Source organism: Drosophila gunungcola (genome assembly GCF_025200985.1).
Source record: "Drosophila gunungcola strain Sukarami chromosome 3L unlocalized genomic scaffold, Dgunungcola_SK_2 000003F, whole genome shotgun sequence".
Lineage (NCBI taxonomy): Eukaryota > Metazoa > Arthropoda > Insecta > Diptera > Drosophilidae > Drosophila > Drosophila gunungcola.
In genome coordinates this window covers 6,696,472-6,710,971 of record NW_026453179.1, presented here as the reverse complement: position 1 = coordinate 6,710,971, position 14,500 = coordinate 6,696,472, and the positions used below count along the sequence as shown (strand labels likewise).

The window sequence follows — 14,500 nt, the reverse complement described above, 5'->3', positions numbered from 1 at the left end:
CATTTTTGGTGTCGCTGTTTAGACGGCGACACCAACACCAAAGTTTTATAAAGCAACCAAAAGGGAGAAATGAATAAGTAAATCTATATGAGGATCGATATATACGTGACGCGATGTAATAATAACGTATGTATATGATGTATATTAATTATATATTATATATGTATGGTGGTCTCAAAAAACAACAAAACAAGCAAAACCAAAAATGAAATTCTAAAGTATTTAGATAAGCAAACCAACAAGTTGAGAACCCTAGCGATTAAGTTGAACCACACAATACACAGAAACAGAACAGATACAGATACAGATTTAAAAACAGATACACTGATAAAAATCGGATCCCAGTTCATGCAGAGTGCACCGAAAATAAAAACCTTTTTTAACTGAATTCAAAGTTAATGCAAGTGAACATTATTACTGAAAAATAGTCTATTACCCTAGGCAGCAAGACGATATTGATTGAACCATGAATTGTTAGAATGATAAAACACACTATTCACACCACACACACTTACGGTTGTACGTTGCTTACACTAAGTTTGTTATTACGGAGAATTAATTTTGGAACAAGTCCCCATTAACATTATCCGTTAAACCCTTTGCTCAAGCAAACAAAAAAAAATGCGAAAATTTGTTATTACATTATAAGATTAGGGACCCAGCACCCTTTAAATCCCCCCCAAAAAAAAAAAAACCACCCCGCAGGCCCTGACTACCGAAAAATATATATGTGTGTATGATTTGTCAGCCATCTACTTACCAGGTTCAAGTCTCATACCATCGTCAAGCATTAACAGCCACAAGAAACTGATCGAGAAGGAGTTTGTCTATATAATTTTTGGTTTTATCCGTCCATCAAAAAGAGTTCCTAAATGCAATAAATGAACATGTTTTATGATTACCAGCCAGCCGGCCTGCAATCCGTTAGCCTTCCCTAGCTCACATTGGTCTGCTGTCAATTATTAGTTCCACAGCCCCTCAGACGATTATTTCCGAACCCCAGAATTTCGGTTGCTCGACCCATCAGCCTCAGAGATCCAACAAAAACACCCACATAAGTATATAAGCAAGCATATGTTTGAGGAGGAGCCTCACAGAATGGAGGCATAACCAAGAGGAATAATTTAAAACGTATTGCGTATGTAATGATTGATCACTGATCACAAATTTTGACTGTGTTAATTTCGTTATATAAAATGAAAAACAAAATTAAAAATACCAAAAAAAAAACTGAAATGAGAATAATTATCTATAGCATATAATAAATAAACACACACATAACAAAATAATTAAAAGGGAAAATAATAAGAGATGAATGTTACAAGAAAGTAAATGATAAAACCCAAGAAGGAACCTATATTATTAAGTTAAATACTAAAACTAAAAACATCCAAGTGGAAAAAATGCAAACCAAGAAGGAATATTATAATATTGCAATGAAGTGAATATAAATAAAGATATGTAAAAAAATTACAACCCAATGAGTTTTAAATCTATTTCCGCATTTCCCAGGGAAAAACTCAATTGATTTTGTTTTGCTTTAAAGTGGAAATTTTATTTTTTAGTTGTTCGAACAGAAGGATTTTCAAACTATGACATAAACCTTTGATTAATTCACTGGGCGGGGTCAAAAATTACATACAATTCAGTTTGCGGCTTAATTATATTTGACTTTTCATTTTTATTTATGTTCGGTAATATCGGCTATGTGAATATGAAGTTTTCCAATTGGTGAGTTATGAACTTTAATATTCGAGTATCGCAAACAAAGTCTCGCATTGAGTAGGCGTTTTACTAAATTCAAATATCATCGTTCTGGCATCCAACATTAACTTAGACCATTTTTTAACTAGACACGGAAAACATTTAACTAATTAGGCTAGTGTTTTGCATACAATTACAACAATACAATATATCTGCCGGATACGCTCATACGAATCGAACACATTCATTTGCGGCTTCGATTAGGTTAATATAATGTGCAGAGATCCTAAGACTAAAAGGAGCGAACAGAAGCGGAAAACAATACCAACTGAATTGACTTTAAAGTTGATTGGCTTTTGTTGGCGGCAAGATCAAGCGAACGGCTAACTTAATGCTGCTATACCGGATTCTCTAATTCACTTAGATATATATACATATTATTGCTCGATTAGTTGTGTATGCTGATATTCGAAGACCCGTGTCTGAGTGCTACATAAGTAATTGTCTTTCAAAACGTTACAATATTCCATTTATAATATATCAATGTATTCCATACGTGTCTGATGGTATAACACATTACAAACTAACAAATTATGTATATATTTATATAGTAATATATCGTATGGTGGTTTTGTTTATGAAGGCCCAGTTGATTTCTAACTATAACCCCAGAGGCAGTCAGAAGAAGTATTCAAATGGATGTACACAATTTGAGCGCTGTACGTGAAAAGTGGAGTGTATAGGGATCCCGATCTGATATAAGTACACATATTCTATATCCTGCTATTGTGTCGTTGTATGTGAATCGGGCAGCCAAAATAAACTATTTATGTACTTATAGGGGCAATATCCAATTAACAGAGCTTACTACAATCTATTGCCGCCACCCGATCGATAAGTTGCTTGTCAGTCTGAGTCAGGCTGTATCATCTGTGTGTTTGGATTTGTTGGAGAGGTTGTGGGATGGGTGTGAGATCAAAATGCTGTCAAGTGTTGTGGGGATTGGTTGTGGTTGTGGTTGTGGTGTTCCGCTGATCCGATCTATAACTGTCCGCGGCTATAGTCTATATAGTATATATCATGCTCATGGTCGTGTGCCTAAAAGAACAAAAGAAACAACATTGAAGTGCCGACCAAGAGGAAGAGACCGGAGCGCCGAATCTAAGCGTTCGACTCCTTCAGATTTTGCAAACGTGCCAATTGATTTGAGTCCAATTCCTCGGGTATGCTAGCTCGCCCACCGACCACCTGCTTGGGTGCCTCAATATCCTCCTCGCTGGCCGCAAATCCTGATCCTGATTCTCCTGCTGCCGCCTCGCCATTGACGTCCAGTTCGCTGGACTGTCCCCCACCGCCACCGCCCCCTCCTCCGCCAGATCCCGATCCTCCGCTTCCCGCGAAGGCGTCATCAAAGTTGGCATCGAAGTTGGCCTCAAAGTTGGCCTCAAATCCCGAACCGCCGCCGGACTCGCCTTTGGCCTTCTCGTTGAACGGATCCTCCGCATCCTGCAGGGCCGGCACATCGGCCACCGAGGCCGAGTCGGTGCCCTCCGAGAAGGACTGTTGGTCCTCTGCATCACAGGATGGATACTCGGTCAGTGTTATGCTCACCACGGGCCTCACTCCAGGATTACCTTCTTTGGCCGCCGAGGTCTGAGGCGCGACCTTGGTCTGCGGCTTGGGCGCAATGTCTGGCTTTTTGGCCACTTCCGCCGGTTGCTCCTTGGCCACTTCCTGTTCCGGCTGATCATCGCTCTCGCCTACTGGTGGGAAAGATTTATCGGCACCGTCTTCAACCATGGGGGTTGCAGCGGTAACAATTATTTGTGCCATACCTAAGTTCAGCGTGTTGGCGCCGCCAGCCGCCGCCCCCTTGTCGCCCTTATTCCTCGATTCTGGGCCGGATCCGCCCGCCTTTGTTAGCTGGGGCGGCGGCAGCGACGGCGGCGGCTGCCCATCGTCACTGAGATCGTCCTGGAAAAGGCAAAATGCTCAAATTAGCCTAAGAACAATCAAAAAATATTTAGCACTGAGTTCAGCACACTATAAAAAAATGTTTTTATACCCTTGAAGAGGGTATTATATTTTCAGTTAAAAGTTTTTAACGCAGTGAAAGAAACATTTCCGACCCTACAAAGCATATATATTCCGTCCGTAAGTCCCACTTTTAGAACTTGGCTGTTTTTTTATATATAATATTTTTTTTTATTTTTTAAAACATGTTGGTTAAATATTTAATTTTTATTTTAAGTCGACCGACTATCGCATATAGCTCCCATAAAAACAATCGGAATATTAAAAAGAATTTAGCCCCATTTTAACATTTTTTTTCTTTTAATTCTTTTGCACAAATTAAAATCGGAAATTGATTTCATATAGCTGTCATAAAAAGGATTGAATAATTGAGCTAAAAATCGTCATAGCTTTAATCGGGTAGAAAATGTACAAAGCATATATATAACTTTCGGCTTGCCGTACTTTGCTCCTTTCTTGTTTAAGACATAATTCAATAATATACATGATAATATACATTTAAAATGTAAACAAAAAAATTCTTAGCTATAATTACAAAGCTATTTTTTTTAAATTCGTTATGAAAAAAAAAGTTAATTAGAGTAATAAATAATAAAAAAATTTAAAATAATAAACAAAAAACACATTTTCTGTCTTCAAAAATATTAATTTGTTAGACAGTTTTTGTTATTGTTTTAAAATACAAGTGAATATTTTACCTCCATGCCAGGCTCTTGGATGAGTACTGAGTTTGCGTTTAAAATAAATGAGAAAATATTCATTGGCTTAGTCAACAATCACATTTTCGGTATAATATGTCTTATATCAATACAATTTGTCGATCAAAATGTTATAGAGCGGTGAGGGAGTAATTAAAATAGTTGAGGATCAAGTCAAGGCAACCTTGGAATAAAAACTACGTAAGTAAACGATTTGGATTGGCAAGTGGAAAATAAAAAACATAAAAGTAGCAACATCAAAACTGAAATTGAAAAATACATTTCGAATCTGAGGCTGACAAACATGCGGGAGACGGGTAGAAAACTAGGGGTTTTATATAAACATATTTGGTTTCCAAATTCAGTTTGATAACTACTGAACTACTTAGGGAAACCGATTGGGTTGAATATAACCATAAATAAACATATAAAAAAAGGGGACTTTGCCTAAGAAAGGTATATACTATTATTGTTTAAATTTTTAAAAATATAATATCAAATTGTTAAGAAAAAACCTCATACTGAACATATATATAGTTTCTATATACATAGAAAGGGGACTCAGTTTATAAGTTTAACAATAGTTAAGAGGATTTTTGGACATGCTGTCAAACAGTGGAATTGAAACAGATTTTCCTACGCTAAAGATACTGAATCAAGAAAGTTTGGGGATAAGATAGTTTGATAAAAGAGCATATTTATTAAATTACCCTTCTTGGCAGTGGTTTGGCTTTGGTTCTGGCCTTAAATGACACAAAGACACAATTACACTGAGAGAAAAACAACCAATGCAAAACGGCAATAAAAGAAAAACGTGACTTATATAAATTAATAACCAATCAAAGCTTTCAATGCAATTGAATTGAAATATTAGTGCCATACACACATCAAATATATATCTTTATATGGAAAGATTAAGAGAAGCTGCAAAAGAAATAAATCGAAGATTGAGAAATAACGATAACACGGCACGACACGACACGACACTTTTAGACAAGCAGCCTAGGAATAACACTGTAAGAAATCGTAGGGCATTTCATCGGTTGATTTCGTCTCGACTGCGGAGACTTGCGGAGACTTTTGGAGACGAGAGACAAAATAGCACATTAACGGAGAGTAGTGGAGAGTAGTTACAGTGATAAATGGTAGTAAATTTTGTGGAGGTTTAGTGGTGGATTGGTGGTGGTAGTAATGGTACAAGTGGTTAGTAGTTAGACGAGCTGCACTTTGAAGATTAGGTTTACCTCTAGAGAATATAGAAGCAGGTAAAACAGTACTTTTGATCGGAAAGTTTTGGTTTTGTTGTTTTTTTTTTTTGTAGTGGAAAGTTAAAATTATACAAATGTTCGGTACTAGAGGAATCGATATCGAGTGACATTTAAAGAAAGATAGAAAGGGGAAACAATAGACCAGGTGTTGTAAGGGGGCGTGACATTTACCTGGCGGAGGCATACTCGGAGCAGCAGCGCCGTTCGGTATATAGCCGCTATCCTCATCTATCAAAAACGAGAACAATTTATTATTTATCAGAAAAAACAACATAATTTCCCAGTAAATTATGTTTAGAAGATTGTCTTTAAAAAAACCAAATAAAATATAACAATATTTTATAAAAAAAAAATGTGTATGCCATAAAGATTGTTATGACTAATTAGTTTTAATCAAAATTAAATCTAGCTCAAATGGCCCATCATTTTCATCTTACATCTGATGAAGTCTGTCTGAATCCCTAAGGAGAAGGTACATGAAGGTACATGAAAATTGTGAAGCTTACCAGCCGTGTCCTGGGAGCCGAACATGTCCTCAGTGAGCTCCAGTTCCAGCTCGTGGGCGTACTCTGGGGGCAGGGCCGGAGCGGGGGGCAGTGCAAAGCTGGGCGCCGCTGTGGGCGGGGGCGACTCGTCACCGCCCTCGCTGAGCGGCTCGCCCAACTCGTCACACTCCTCGACGACCAGCGATGGGAAGTTGCCGAACTTGCCGTCCAGCTCGCCCTCCCACCATCCATCGTCCACCCCGTGGGCCGTTTTGGTGATGATCTTGATCTTGTCGCCCTCCTCGAAGGTCAGCTCATCTTCGGCGGTGGCGTCGTAGTCGTACAGCGCAATGCACCACTCCACGTCCGACTTGACCCGCTTCTGGGGCGCCATGATGACCGACACCTGGTCGGGCGATTGCATCGAGTCCACCGTCTGATCTTCATTGTCAACGGTATAATCGACAGATGAGAATGAGATTTGTGAGCGCAATTGATTGCCGGAAGTACCATTAAAGGCGCTGCCCGCTGTCTCCTGATCGATGTCCAGATAGTTGTGTGGCACGTAGCCCTCCTCGCCACGATAGTTTCGGGCCCTCAGCCACCCATCGCCGTCGCCCTCGCCAACCACCTCGAGTTGCTCGTTCTCGACGATACTGAGCTCGTCGGGATTCTGGGCCTGTGGGTAGATAGTTAAAGAAATAAATATAATTTGTTGTTTATTTTATTATTGGGAGTGCCAAACAAAAACACGAAGGCTTTAAAATTTAGTCCTATATTCTAACATAGGTAACAGAAACCTCTAAAGGTTTGATAAGTTCTTGAAAAAAAGTCAATACAAAATTTGAATTCATTTAGCAAGCATTGAAAAACTCAATATGTGATTGAATAATTTGTTGTTATTCTATGCCTCCACGTACATTTTGGCACTCTTTTAAAGAAAAAGCTAAAAGTCTCTATAAAAGTTTATGGTCTTTTAGGCACCTTTTTCTGTGAAATTAATGCCCCAGAGATTTGTGTGGCACCAACGCAATAATACCCTTACCGTATAACTGTAGAGCGCAGTGCACTTAAATATAGCCTCCTTGGGCTCCGGGACAATAGGTTCGTCCTTGTCCTCCTCCTCCTCTCCAGCTCCCCAGTTGACCTCAGTGGGATCATCCCAGGCTCCGGCGCTAGTGGCCATGGCGGATGAGGATGCAGCCGCGGCAGAAGATGCTGCGGCCGCCGAAGGACGCACCTCGGGCTCATCATCACTGTCGCTGAAGGTGCGATCCCTGGAGAGTTGCTGCTCCTGCTTGGGCTTCGTCTGGGCAGCTGCCTGGGCCTGCGTCTCCTCCTTGTCGCTGTCGTAGAAGGAATCCGAGCTGGGATTCTCGCCCTGACCAGAGGCATCGGTGCGCATCGAAATGGAGCTGGCCGAACGCGTCAGCTCCTGTACGCCCATAATCTCGGCCTCCTGCACCCACTCGTCCACGTTGATGCCACCATCTCGCAGGCACTGCAGACAAGCCTCTGCCTTGGTTTTCTCCGTCTCCGATCGCCGGATTTGATCACGGAACTCCTCGATCTTGGTGTCCAGATCGGGTCCATTTGGATCGTTGGGATCGCTACGCTGGCCAGAATCTCGCAGCGACTGGCACAGAGCCAACTTCTTGGCGTTCTCCCGAATCGAGGCGTTCTCCTTTACCACCCTTCCGGCCAAATTCTTGGCCTCCTTGGTCAGCGTCTCGGCAGCGGATTCGTGCTCCGCGGTCACCTTGCGCACCGGATCGTTGTCGCACGCCTCAAAGTCGTACTGAATGTGCTGCTTGAGCACCGGATAAAACAGGTAGCAGCACTGCAGGTTGTACTCCCTGGTCAACTGCTGCGCCTGGTCGCGGATTTTCCCGAAACTATTCTGCGTGGCCGAGCAGGTCAGTAGCTCTGTGCGCCTAGAAAACAAAGGTTAAAGTTATTAGATGTGCCAATTCAATAATAATTTAAAGGGTATCCTAATTTTATTATCAAAATAAGGCAAACATAGTGTACCGAGCACTTGAATTTATAAGCAGTCTATAGATGGAATCACCTTGTAAGTAATCAAAATTGAAATAGAGCATAGCTCGAAAGTAATTTTCAATAATGTAGTTTGGACTAATTAAAATAGAATTGATAAAAATGTTTATTTACTACAAAACTATATCTAACATTGATCCAGTTAAGCCTTTGTATAAAATTGTGATAAATGTGGAAAAGTGAACTCTGTTAAGAATATTATCAGAATGTAATTAGGGTCATGACTAAGTTGTTGTTAGGTAAGTTGTTGTATTACTAACTTGTAAAATGAATCATAGATTACTAGCTTCTTAGCTGGGGGAATAAAATAATAAAAGAATGAATACTATGTAGACTTAAGAACAGTATCCCATTGCATGCAAATGAGTTACATTATTTAACAATTTGTTCTGATTTAAAAAGTTTTCAATATATCGAAGTGCCCATGGCTTACCCCATTAGCATCAGGTACTCGGCCACCCTCTCAAACACATAATTCTCCATGGTTGTCATGGTGGTCTGCAGATCGACGGTGAAGTAGCGATTCTGATGGGCGTTGGCCGCGGCCAAGCTGAGTACGTAGTCATTCCGGGCTCCAGAGGACTTCTCTTCGAGCAACTCCTTGCGAGATGTGACCCGAGCGCTGTTCTTCTGCAGCGAAGTGATTGATTGAAAGAAGGAGCCCTTCTTTTTCTTTAGCTTTTCCTCGATATCGCGGGCTTTATCCCGCACATCGTGAGCACAGTGCTCCTCATCAAAGTACGATTTCTTGGTTTTATCCACATCCCCAACGCTCAAGTGGAGTTCCTTCTGCACATTGACTATTCCGGATAGCGAGCGCTTTGCAATGGCCAACTTGTAGTCTCGAAGAACCTTGGCCTCGTCGGCGATTTGCTGTTGGAACACCTCTATAGCGGCCAAACGAGCCCGGGCCAGCTTTTCGTTCTCCTCGAGCACTGTGCGCCAAACACTCCACATGTTCCTGTAAAAGTGTACATAAATTAGTACGATATAAAAATATTCCAGTAAAATATTTTATTTTATAGTAAGCTGCCTCAGAAATCTCCTATATATGAATTGAACTGTCCATCAGACCCTTAACCTCTAGAGATTTCTGTGGTACTCCCCATTGACCAGCAAATATAAAAAGCAAAACCCACCAGCGCTCCTCCATGCCCTCCATCTTTATATCTGGTATATTGGGTATCTTCTTGTTGAGATACTGCGATGAGATCTTGAGCAGGGACTCGCTGTACGACTTTTCGACTGCCGAGCGTTTGATGGTAAACTGCCGGATGTCCTCCAACAGGTCGCATTCATGTTGGTTCTTCAACTGCAGCTTAGCCACCTGCTCCGTGTGCAAATTCTTGAGGAATTTCACATAGTTTCCCTGTGGATTACGGGAAAACAATTATTGGGGTACTAAATTGTTTTAATAGTTATTTTTTCAAGCTTTACCTTACGCGGCGGCGGCTGCATCTTGGGGCTTTGTTTACTGCAATCGGGTCGCTCTACGATTTGTTTTTTTTTTTTCTGTTCAAGCGCCGATTTTATGGTGTTACATTACCTCTAGCAACTGTAAAAAGTAGTATGATACTATGAGATTGACATTCTATAGGATGGCGGTATGGGTATAGGTTCAAAATTTTGTAAAAGAATTTCTACAATTAAATAGCCCTGTTTAATAATAGTGTCGTATTAATAATTAAAATTTAAACGTTTTTTTTTTCTAAAAATATATTGTCCCAATATACTAGTATATATAAATATACAAGGTTCGAAGAAATTAGTACCAAAAGTAGATTAGATAAATTCAATATCATCGGAAATATATATTCATTTACTTTATATTTCTACATGAAAATATATTGACCATCTGGTCATATGATTTTTGACTGTGTAAGTGGGTGGTAAATGTTGGAGGTTGATGGCTCATAAGCCGTTAATGGATTCGCTACGCAGCAAAGGTTCTGAAAAACTTATGTAACGAAAATGCAATGAAAACTGGCAAAGAGGCTTTAAGGAAAACAAGGGTTTTCTTCAAGCTATATTTGATACTATTTTTGGGTGGTAATTTTCACTGGGACAGCCCACGCAGCAGCCCCAGTTTTCGGGTATAGTATCGATTTCTCAGCCCCCCAGACAAGCTTATTTCCAAAAACACTTGGCTAACACTCTTTTTGGACATGGCCGGGTTGGGTTGTTGTTATCTGCTGGATTAGTACTTTTTGGGCAACTTATCGCTGAGTTTTTCACTGAATTTATTGGACTTTTCTCGGCAGCTAAAATCCGTTGCTTACTTATCGATTTCGATTTTCACGACGTTTGTGAGGAGACATTTTCACATGCACCGTTAACTGCTGCTGCGCTGCTGCTGCGCAGGAAGAGAGAGCCGAAGAGAACGGCGAGAGAATGTCAAAAGAAAGTCGGGGGAAGAGAGATAGGCAGAGAGTAGCGGCGGTTCATTCATGGCCTCAAGTGCCGTTAGCAAAACGGTAAAACATTAACAAAAGCACATGCGCCCCCGTGGGGTGAGTTTTTTTTTTTTGTTTTTGCCCCGTCAGCTGCTTGATAACACACCTCGAGTGTAACGGCACTGCGGGGCAATAATAAAAAACTAACGAAAATACTACCTTGGATTTCAATCCAATTTGATACTGGCACCTGGCGTCCGGCGACTGCTTCCAAAAATTACGTTCGCATGGTAATACACATATGCTGGGGCTATCAATTGCGGTTTAATTGATAACTTTCTGATATTGGCTGAAACTTTTGATAAGATTTTTCGACTGGCGCCCAAAATAATGCCACAAAACAATTTTACGTTGTGGTATTTCGAAATGTTTTTTATTTAAATACCAAAGAATGGCTCACCTAGCTATTTTATAGCTATACATCTATTTTAATTAATTTAGCGGAGAGGCAGTTTTGTTAGTCTATTAAATATATTTTAAAATCGTACCTCCTTACAAAATTAATAGCATTTAAATCATAATCAATAAAACAATTCATTTTCAAATATTTTAACAAGTGAATATGTTTTTTAAAAGCCTGTGTTATTAACAAATTTCTGTTTTTTTATTATTGGCTTGGAATGTTTTTGGTATTTATCATTACGATCTAGCTTTAAGCTTGCCAGCACTGCCCGCGACTATCGATATAACAAAATTTTCTATCGAATGTGACCAGATAAAACCTGTCCATTTTTAGTATTTAAATACAATTAGTGTTTGTACTTTGTTGTTTTCATGTTTTCCCCTCAGAAATGGCCACGAAACTAAATGTTAATATACGGACCTTGCTGGCCAACTGCGAGGACCTGGCCAAAAGCGAGCAGAACTTCTGGCGGCTGCAGAAATTCATCAAGTCGCTGGACACGATGATTTCCGAGCTGGAGGCAATGGAGGACCCACAAAGTGCCACTCGTATTCCGGGCTATACGGAGCGCCTGAAGGCCCTTAAACTATCTACGGGCTTTACGGAGTCTGCCGGCTCCACAACAAATACTCCCTCACAATCATCTTCCATTAGCGAAGCCGGGGAAAATGCACTGAAAGAAATGAGGCAGCTGCAGAACACCAAACATCACAACGAACTGCGGAAGGAACTGCTACAGGGTAATTTTGGGTTCAAAGGGGCGACTTCTATAGTTTTACCTTATATTTTAAAAATAAGAAATCATGTTCAAATTTCTTAATATGCATTGTAAAGCTAAAGCTTCCAAAAAAATTGTATGCTAGTTTGTTACAGTTGTTAAAATTATAGGCCCATATCCAAAACGCTTGATTTTCGAAAGACGTTTGTATACAGGTCCAGATTGTCATCATCTGAAATTTACCAGCTTAAATATTAAGTTTAAGATATATTTTGCAGAAACATTTTAAATAATGTGTTACAAAAAACCATTTTAAAAGCGAGTTACAATATTATTTTTATTTTCTAAACATATAATAATGTTTAAGAAGATCTTCCGTATTAATTTTTTAATTTGAACATGAAGATATTTTTTTATATAAAATATATATATTTTCTCACATTTTGAATTCATTCTTTTTAGATGGCGATGCGCTACGCAGACGTCGAGGAGTGGAGGAGAGCTCTTCTAGTGCCAATGGCACTAGCGTACAAACAACTTCTGGCGAAAATATGAACGAGGCTGCCAAGTATTACACAAAAGCCCAGGAGAAGATTACCGAGCACATGCTCTCGCTGACACGAAATCTAAAGGAACAGACGGAGACTGCTAACCGGATTATCCGTAGGGATACGGAGGTTGTGTCTCGATCCACCGGAATGGCGGATCGCAATATCAATTCCCTAGGGAAAGAGGCTGAGAAACTGGAGCAGCATTCGAAAAAAGCCTACAAGTGCTGGCTTTGGCTAATGATTGTCTTTGTAATTGTCACATTCATAGGTGAGTCATGCATTTTACCAGAAAATTCTTGAAGTTCCCCAAAACAAATTCCCCTTTAAAAAAAAATAAATCGAACTTAGATGGTTGGTCTTCTCGTGCGAATATATTTCAGCTCTGTGACTCAAAATAATCAATTTTGACGATTCTGAAACTCAAGCAAATTATTAAAAATTTAAAATACAAACTATGTTTTTAAAATTGTTTGGTTTTAGCTTAGGATTTAAATAAGTTTATAAATACAATTCCAATAATATAAAATAAAAAAGGCGGACTAACCGCTTTTAATATGCAAATTATGTTTTTGAGATACATGAATAATAATACATTTTTTTGTAACATAAAAAAATAATACTGAAACTAAACTAAACACGTTAGAAACTTGATTAAACGTAATATAAGTAAACAAGTTTTCCGTGACTCAGTCTGAAATTAAGTGCTTTAAATTGGATCGATTTATTGCAATTCGGCTGTTGCTTAATCATGCTAATGAGTTTATTCGCCTTTCCATTTGCAGGTATGGTGTTGTTCATGAAGATTATGAAGAAGAAGAAGGCGTAGGAACTGTCTCCAAACATATCAAACTAATGATTGTACTCTAAGCAAACGCTTAACGCTCGTTCCGCTCCCGAGTTCAAAAGGTTATCCTAAGAGCCCCCCAAATCGTGTAAACAGACCCACATTAAACGATCGAAAGCCGCCCAGCGATTTATTTATGAATAGTTTATGTACAAGCGAAAGCAATTAGATTATGGTTCTTGAGCATTTTTGTTCTTTCCGTAAGTGTATTTGGATCCGTATCTTAATCTTTTAAACTATTCGGCGGCTATGAGCTCTGTAACGCCATTCTTGGTGATCAGCTGCAGCAGGGATCCAGTTTTGGGCCTCTCCTGAGCTTGGGTCCATTTAAGGAAAAGTCCGGCTACCTCGGCGAGGGAAGTCCAGGTGCCAAAGTCCGCATCCGGCATCCATTTACGGTTCATGGGTGTATCTAGGGTAACGGGTAGAATGGACACAGCCAGGGATCCAGCTGGCAGACCGGACTTCTCAGCGCCCAGCGATAGGGTTAGCTGGTGGACAGCTGCCTTGGCCATTCCATAGCCAATCATGCCGGGAGTTCCCTCCAGAGCAGGTTTAGCTCCGGTGAGGGCCAGCAGGCCTCCCTCCTTGAGATGCTGGGCCGCCACAGCTGCGGAAATGGCCGAGGTCCAGACGCTCTGCTTCCACATGAGATCGGCATTCTTGGCCAGATCCTTTTTGGCATTGCCACCTGCCCAGCCGCCGGCCACGCAGATCACGGCATCTAGCTTCTCGCCGGCCAGGGATTCGCTCACCTTGGAGACCACCGTGTCCTCCTGTTCCGACCATATAGCATCGCGTGGCACCACGATGCTCACATCGGCTTTCTCGTTCTCCGTCAAGTCGATGCTGCCCACCCACTGGACGGGATTATCCAGGTGAAGGTCGAACCGGGGGAAAACAATAGCTAATGAGGCATTTTGATAATTACATCCAAGTGAAAGGTAACTCACATAATTGTTGGCTTTGAAGTGATCGACACAGGCAGAGCCCAAGGCTCCCTTTCCGCCGTAAATAACCACTCGACCTGCGGACATGATGCGTGCTGCCAGTTTTGAAGCTTGAATTCAACTGATTTCGAAGAAACACGAGAATCGGCGACTTTGGTGAGTCAAAAGCGGGCGGGAGCTTTGAACGCAGCTGGGGTTTTTAACCGCGCGAGACCAGTTCTACTGGTACTACTCGGGAGAATAAATTTCAAGTCAAGTTTGAGCTGGAGCTTCGAGCTGTAGCTTTTTATTCGCTTTGGGAAAACAGCAGCAGCGCAGCAACAAGTGGAAAATC

General features: G+C 40.6%; 3 protein-coding genes across 18 annotated transcripts; 1 reads left to right on the top strand and 2 right to left on the bottom strand.

The window, feature by feature from the left end:
• Positions 1 to 1,077: 1,077 nt before the first annotated feature.
• On the bottom strand, positions 1,078 to 10,893 carry LOC128258148 (protein nervous wreck). Of its 16 annotated transcripts, none has more exons than XM_052989594.1 (13): positions 10,527 to 10,672; positions 9,685 to 9,802; positions 9,387 to 9,616; positions 8,681 to 9,208; positions 7,235 to 8,123; positions 6,211 to 6,868; positions 5,876 to 5,932; positions 5,147 to 5,179; positions 4,437 to 4,462; positions 3,540 to 3,678; positions 3,339 to 3,464; positions 2,902 to 3,275; positions 1,078 to 2,802 (listed from the first exon to the last, which is right to left on the bottom strand). In XM_052989594.1, the coding sequence occupies exons 2-13, from the start codon at positions 9,703 to 9,705 to the stop codon at positions 2,746 to 2,748; spliced, it is 3,138 nt and encodes a 1,045-aa protein (XP_052845554.1). In that variant the 5' UTR covers positions 9,706 to 9,802; positions 10,527 to 10,672; the 3' UTR covers positions 1,078 to 2,745. The 16 variants fall into 16 exon arrangements, 14 of the variants coding, with proteins under 14 accessions (XP_052845554.1, XP_052845556.1, XP_052845549.1 ...); XM_052989596.1 differs by lacking the exon at positions 5,147 to 5,179 and having other exon boundaries at positions 6,211 to 6,630; positions 6,700 to 6,868; XM_052989589.1 differs by having other exon boundaries at positions 3,339 to 3,678.
• Positions 10,894 to 11,456: 563 nt separating this feature from the next.
• LOC128258159 (vesicle transport protein USE1) lies at positions 11,457 to 13,357 on the top strand. The gene is made up of 3 exons (XM_052989627.1): positions 11,457 to 11,843; positions 12,284 to 12,640; positions 13,155 to 13,357. Exons 1-3 carry the CDS (start codon positions 11,492 to 11,494, stop codon positions 13,196 to 13,198), a joined length of 753 nt encoding a protein of 250 aa, XP_052845587.1. The 5' UTR covers positions 11,457 to 11,491; the 3' UTR covers positions 13,199 to 13,357.
• On the bottom strand, positions 13,320 to 14,474 carry LOC128258160 (dihydropteridine reductase). Its single transcript, XM_052989629.1, has 2 exons — positions 14,170 to 14,474; positions 13,320 to 14,076 (listed from the first exon to the last, which is right to left on the bottom strand). Exons 1-2 carry the CDS (start codon positions 14,251 to 14,253, stop codon positions 13,453 to 13,455), a joined length of 708 nt encoding a protein of 235 aa, XP_052845589.1. The 5' UTR covers positions 14,254 to 14,474; the 3' UTR covers positions 13,320 to 13,452.
• Positions 14,475 to 14,500: the final 26 nt, after the last annotated feature.

Bases quoted from the DNA above. Each gene is read 5' to 3' on its own strand.
- LOC128258160 (XM_052989629.1), bottom strand. From the start codon at position 14,253: ATGTCCGCAGGTCGAGTGGTTATTTACGGCGGAAAGGGAGCCTTGGGC. The intron at 14,077-14,169 runs GTGAGTTACCTT...AATCCCGTCCAG, and splicing joins ACTTCAAAGCCAACAATTAT to TGGGTGGGCAGCATCGACTT.
- LOC128258148 (XM_052989587.1), bottom strand. From the start codon at position 9,705: ATGCAGCCGCCGCCGCGTAAG. The intron at 6,869-7,234 runs GTAAGGGTATTA...ATCTACCCACAG, and splicing joins CTGCGCTCTACAGTTATACG to GCCCAGAATCCCGACGAGCT. The intron at 5,933-6,210 runs GTAAGCTTCACA...CGTTTTTGATAG, and splicing joins CGGCTCCCAGGACACGGCTG to ATGAGGATAGCGGCTATATA.
- LOC128258159 (XM_052989627.1), top strand. From the start codon at position 11,492: ATGGCCACGAAACTAAATGTTAATATACGGACCTTGCTGGCCAACTGC. The intron at 11,844-12,283 runs GTAATTTTGGGT...CATTCTTTTTAG, and splicing joins GCGGAAGGAACTGCTACAGG to ATGGCGATGCGCTACGCAGA. The intron at 12,641-13,154 runs GTGAGTCATGCA...TTCCATTTGCAG, and splicing joins TGTAATTGTCACATTCATAG to GTATGGTGTTGTTCATGAAG.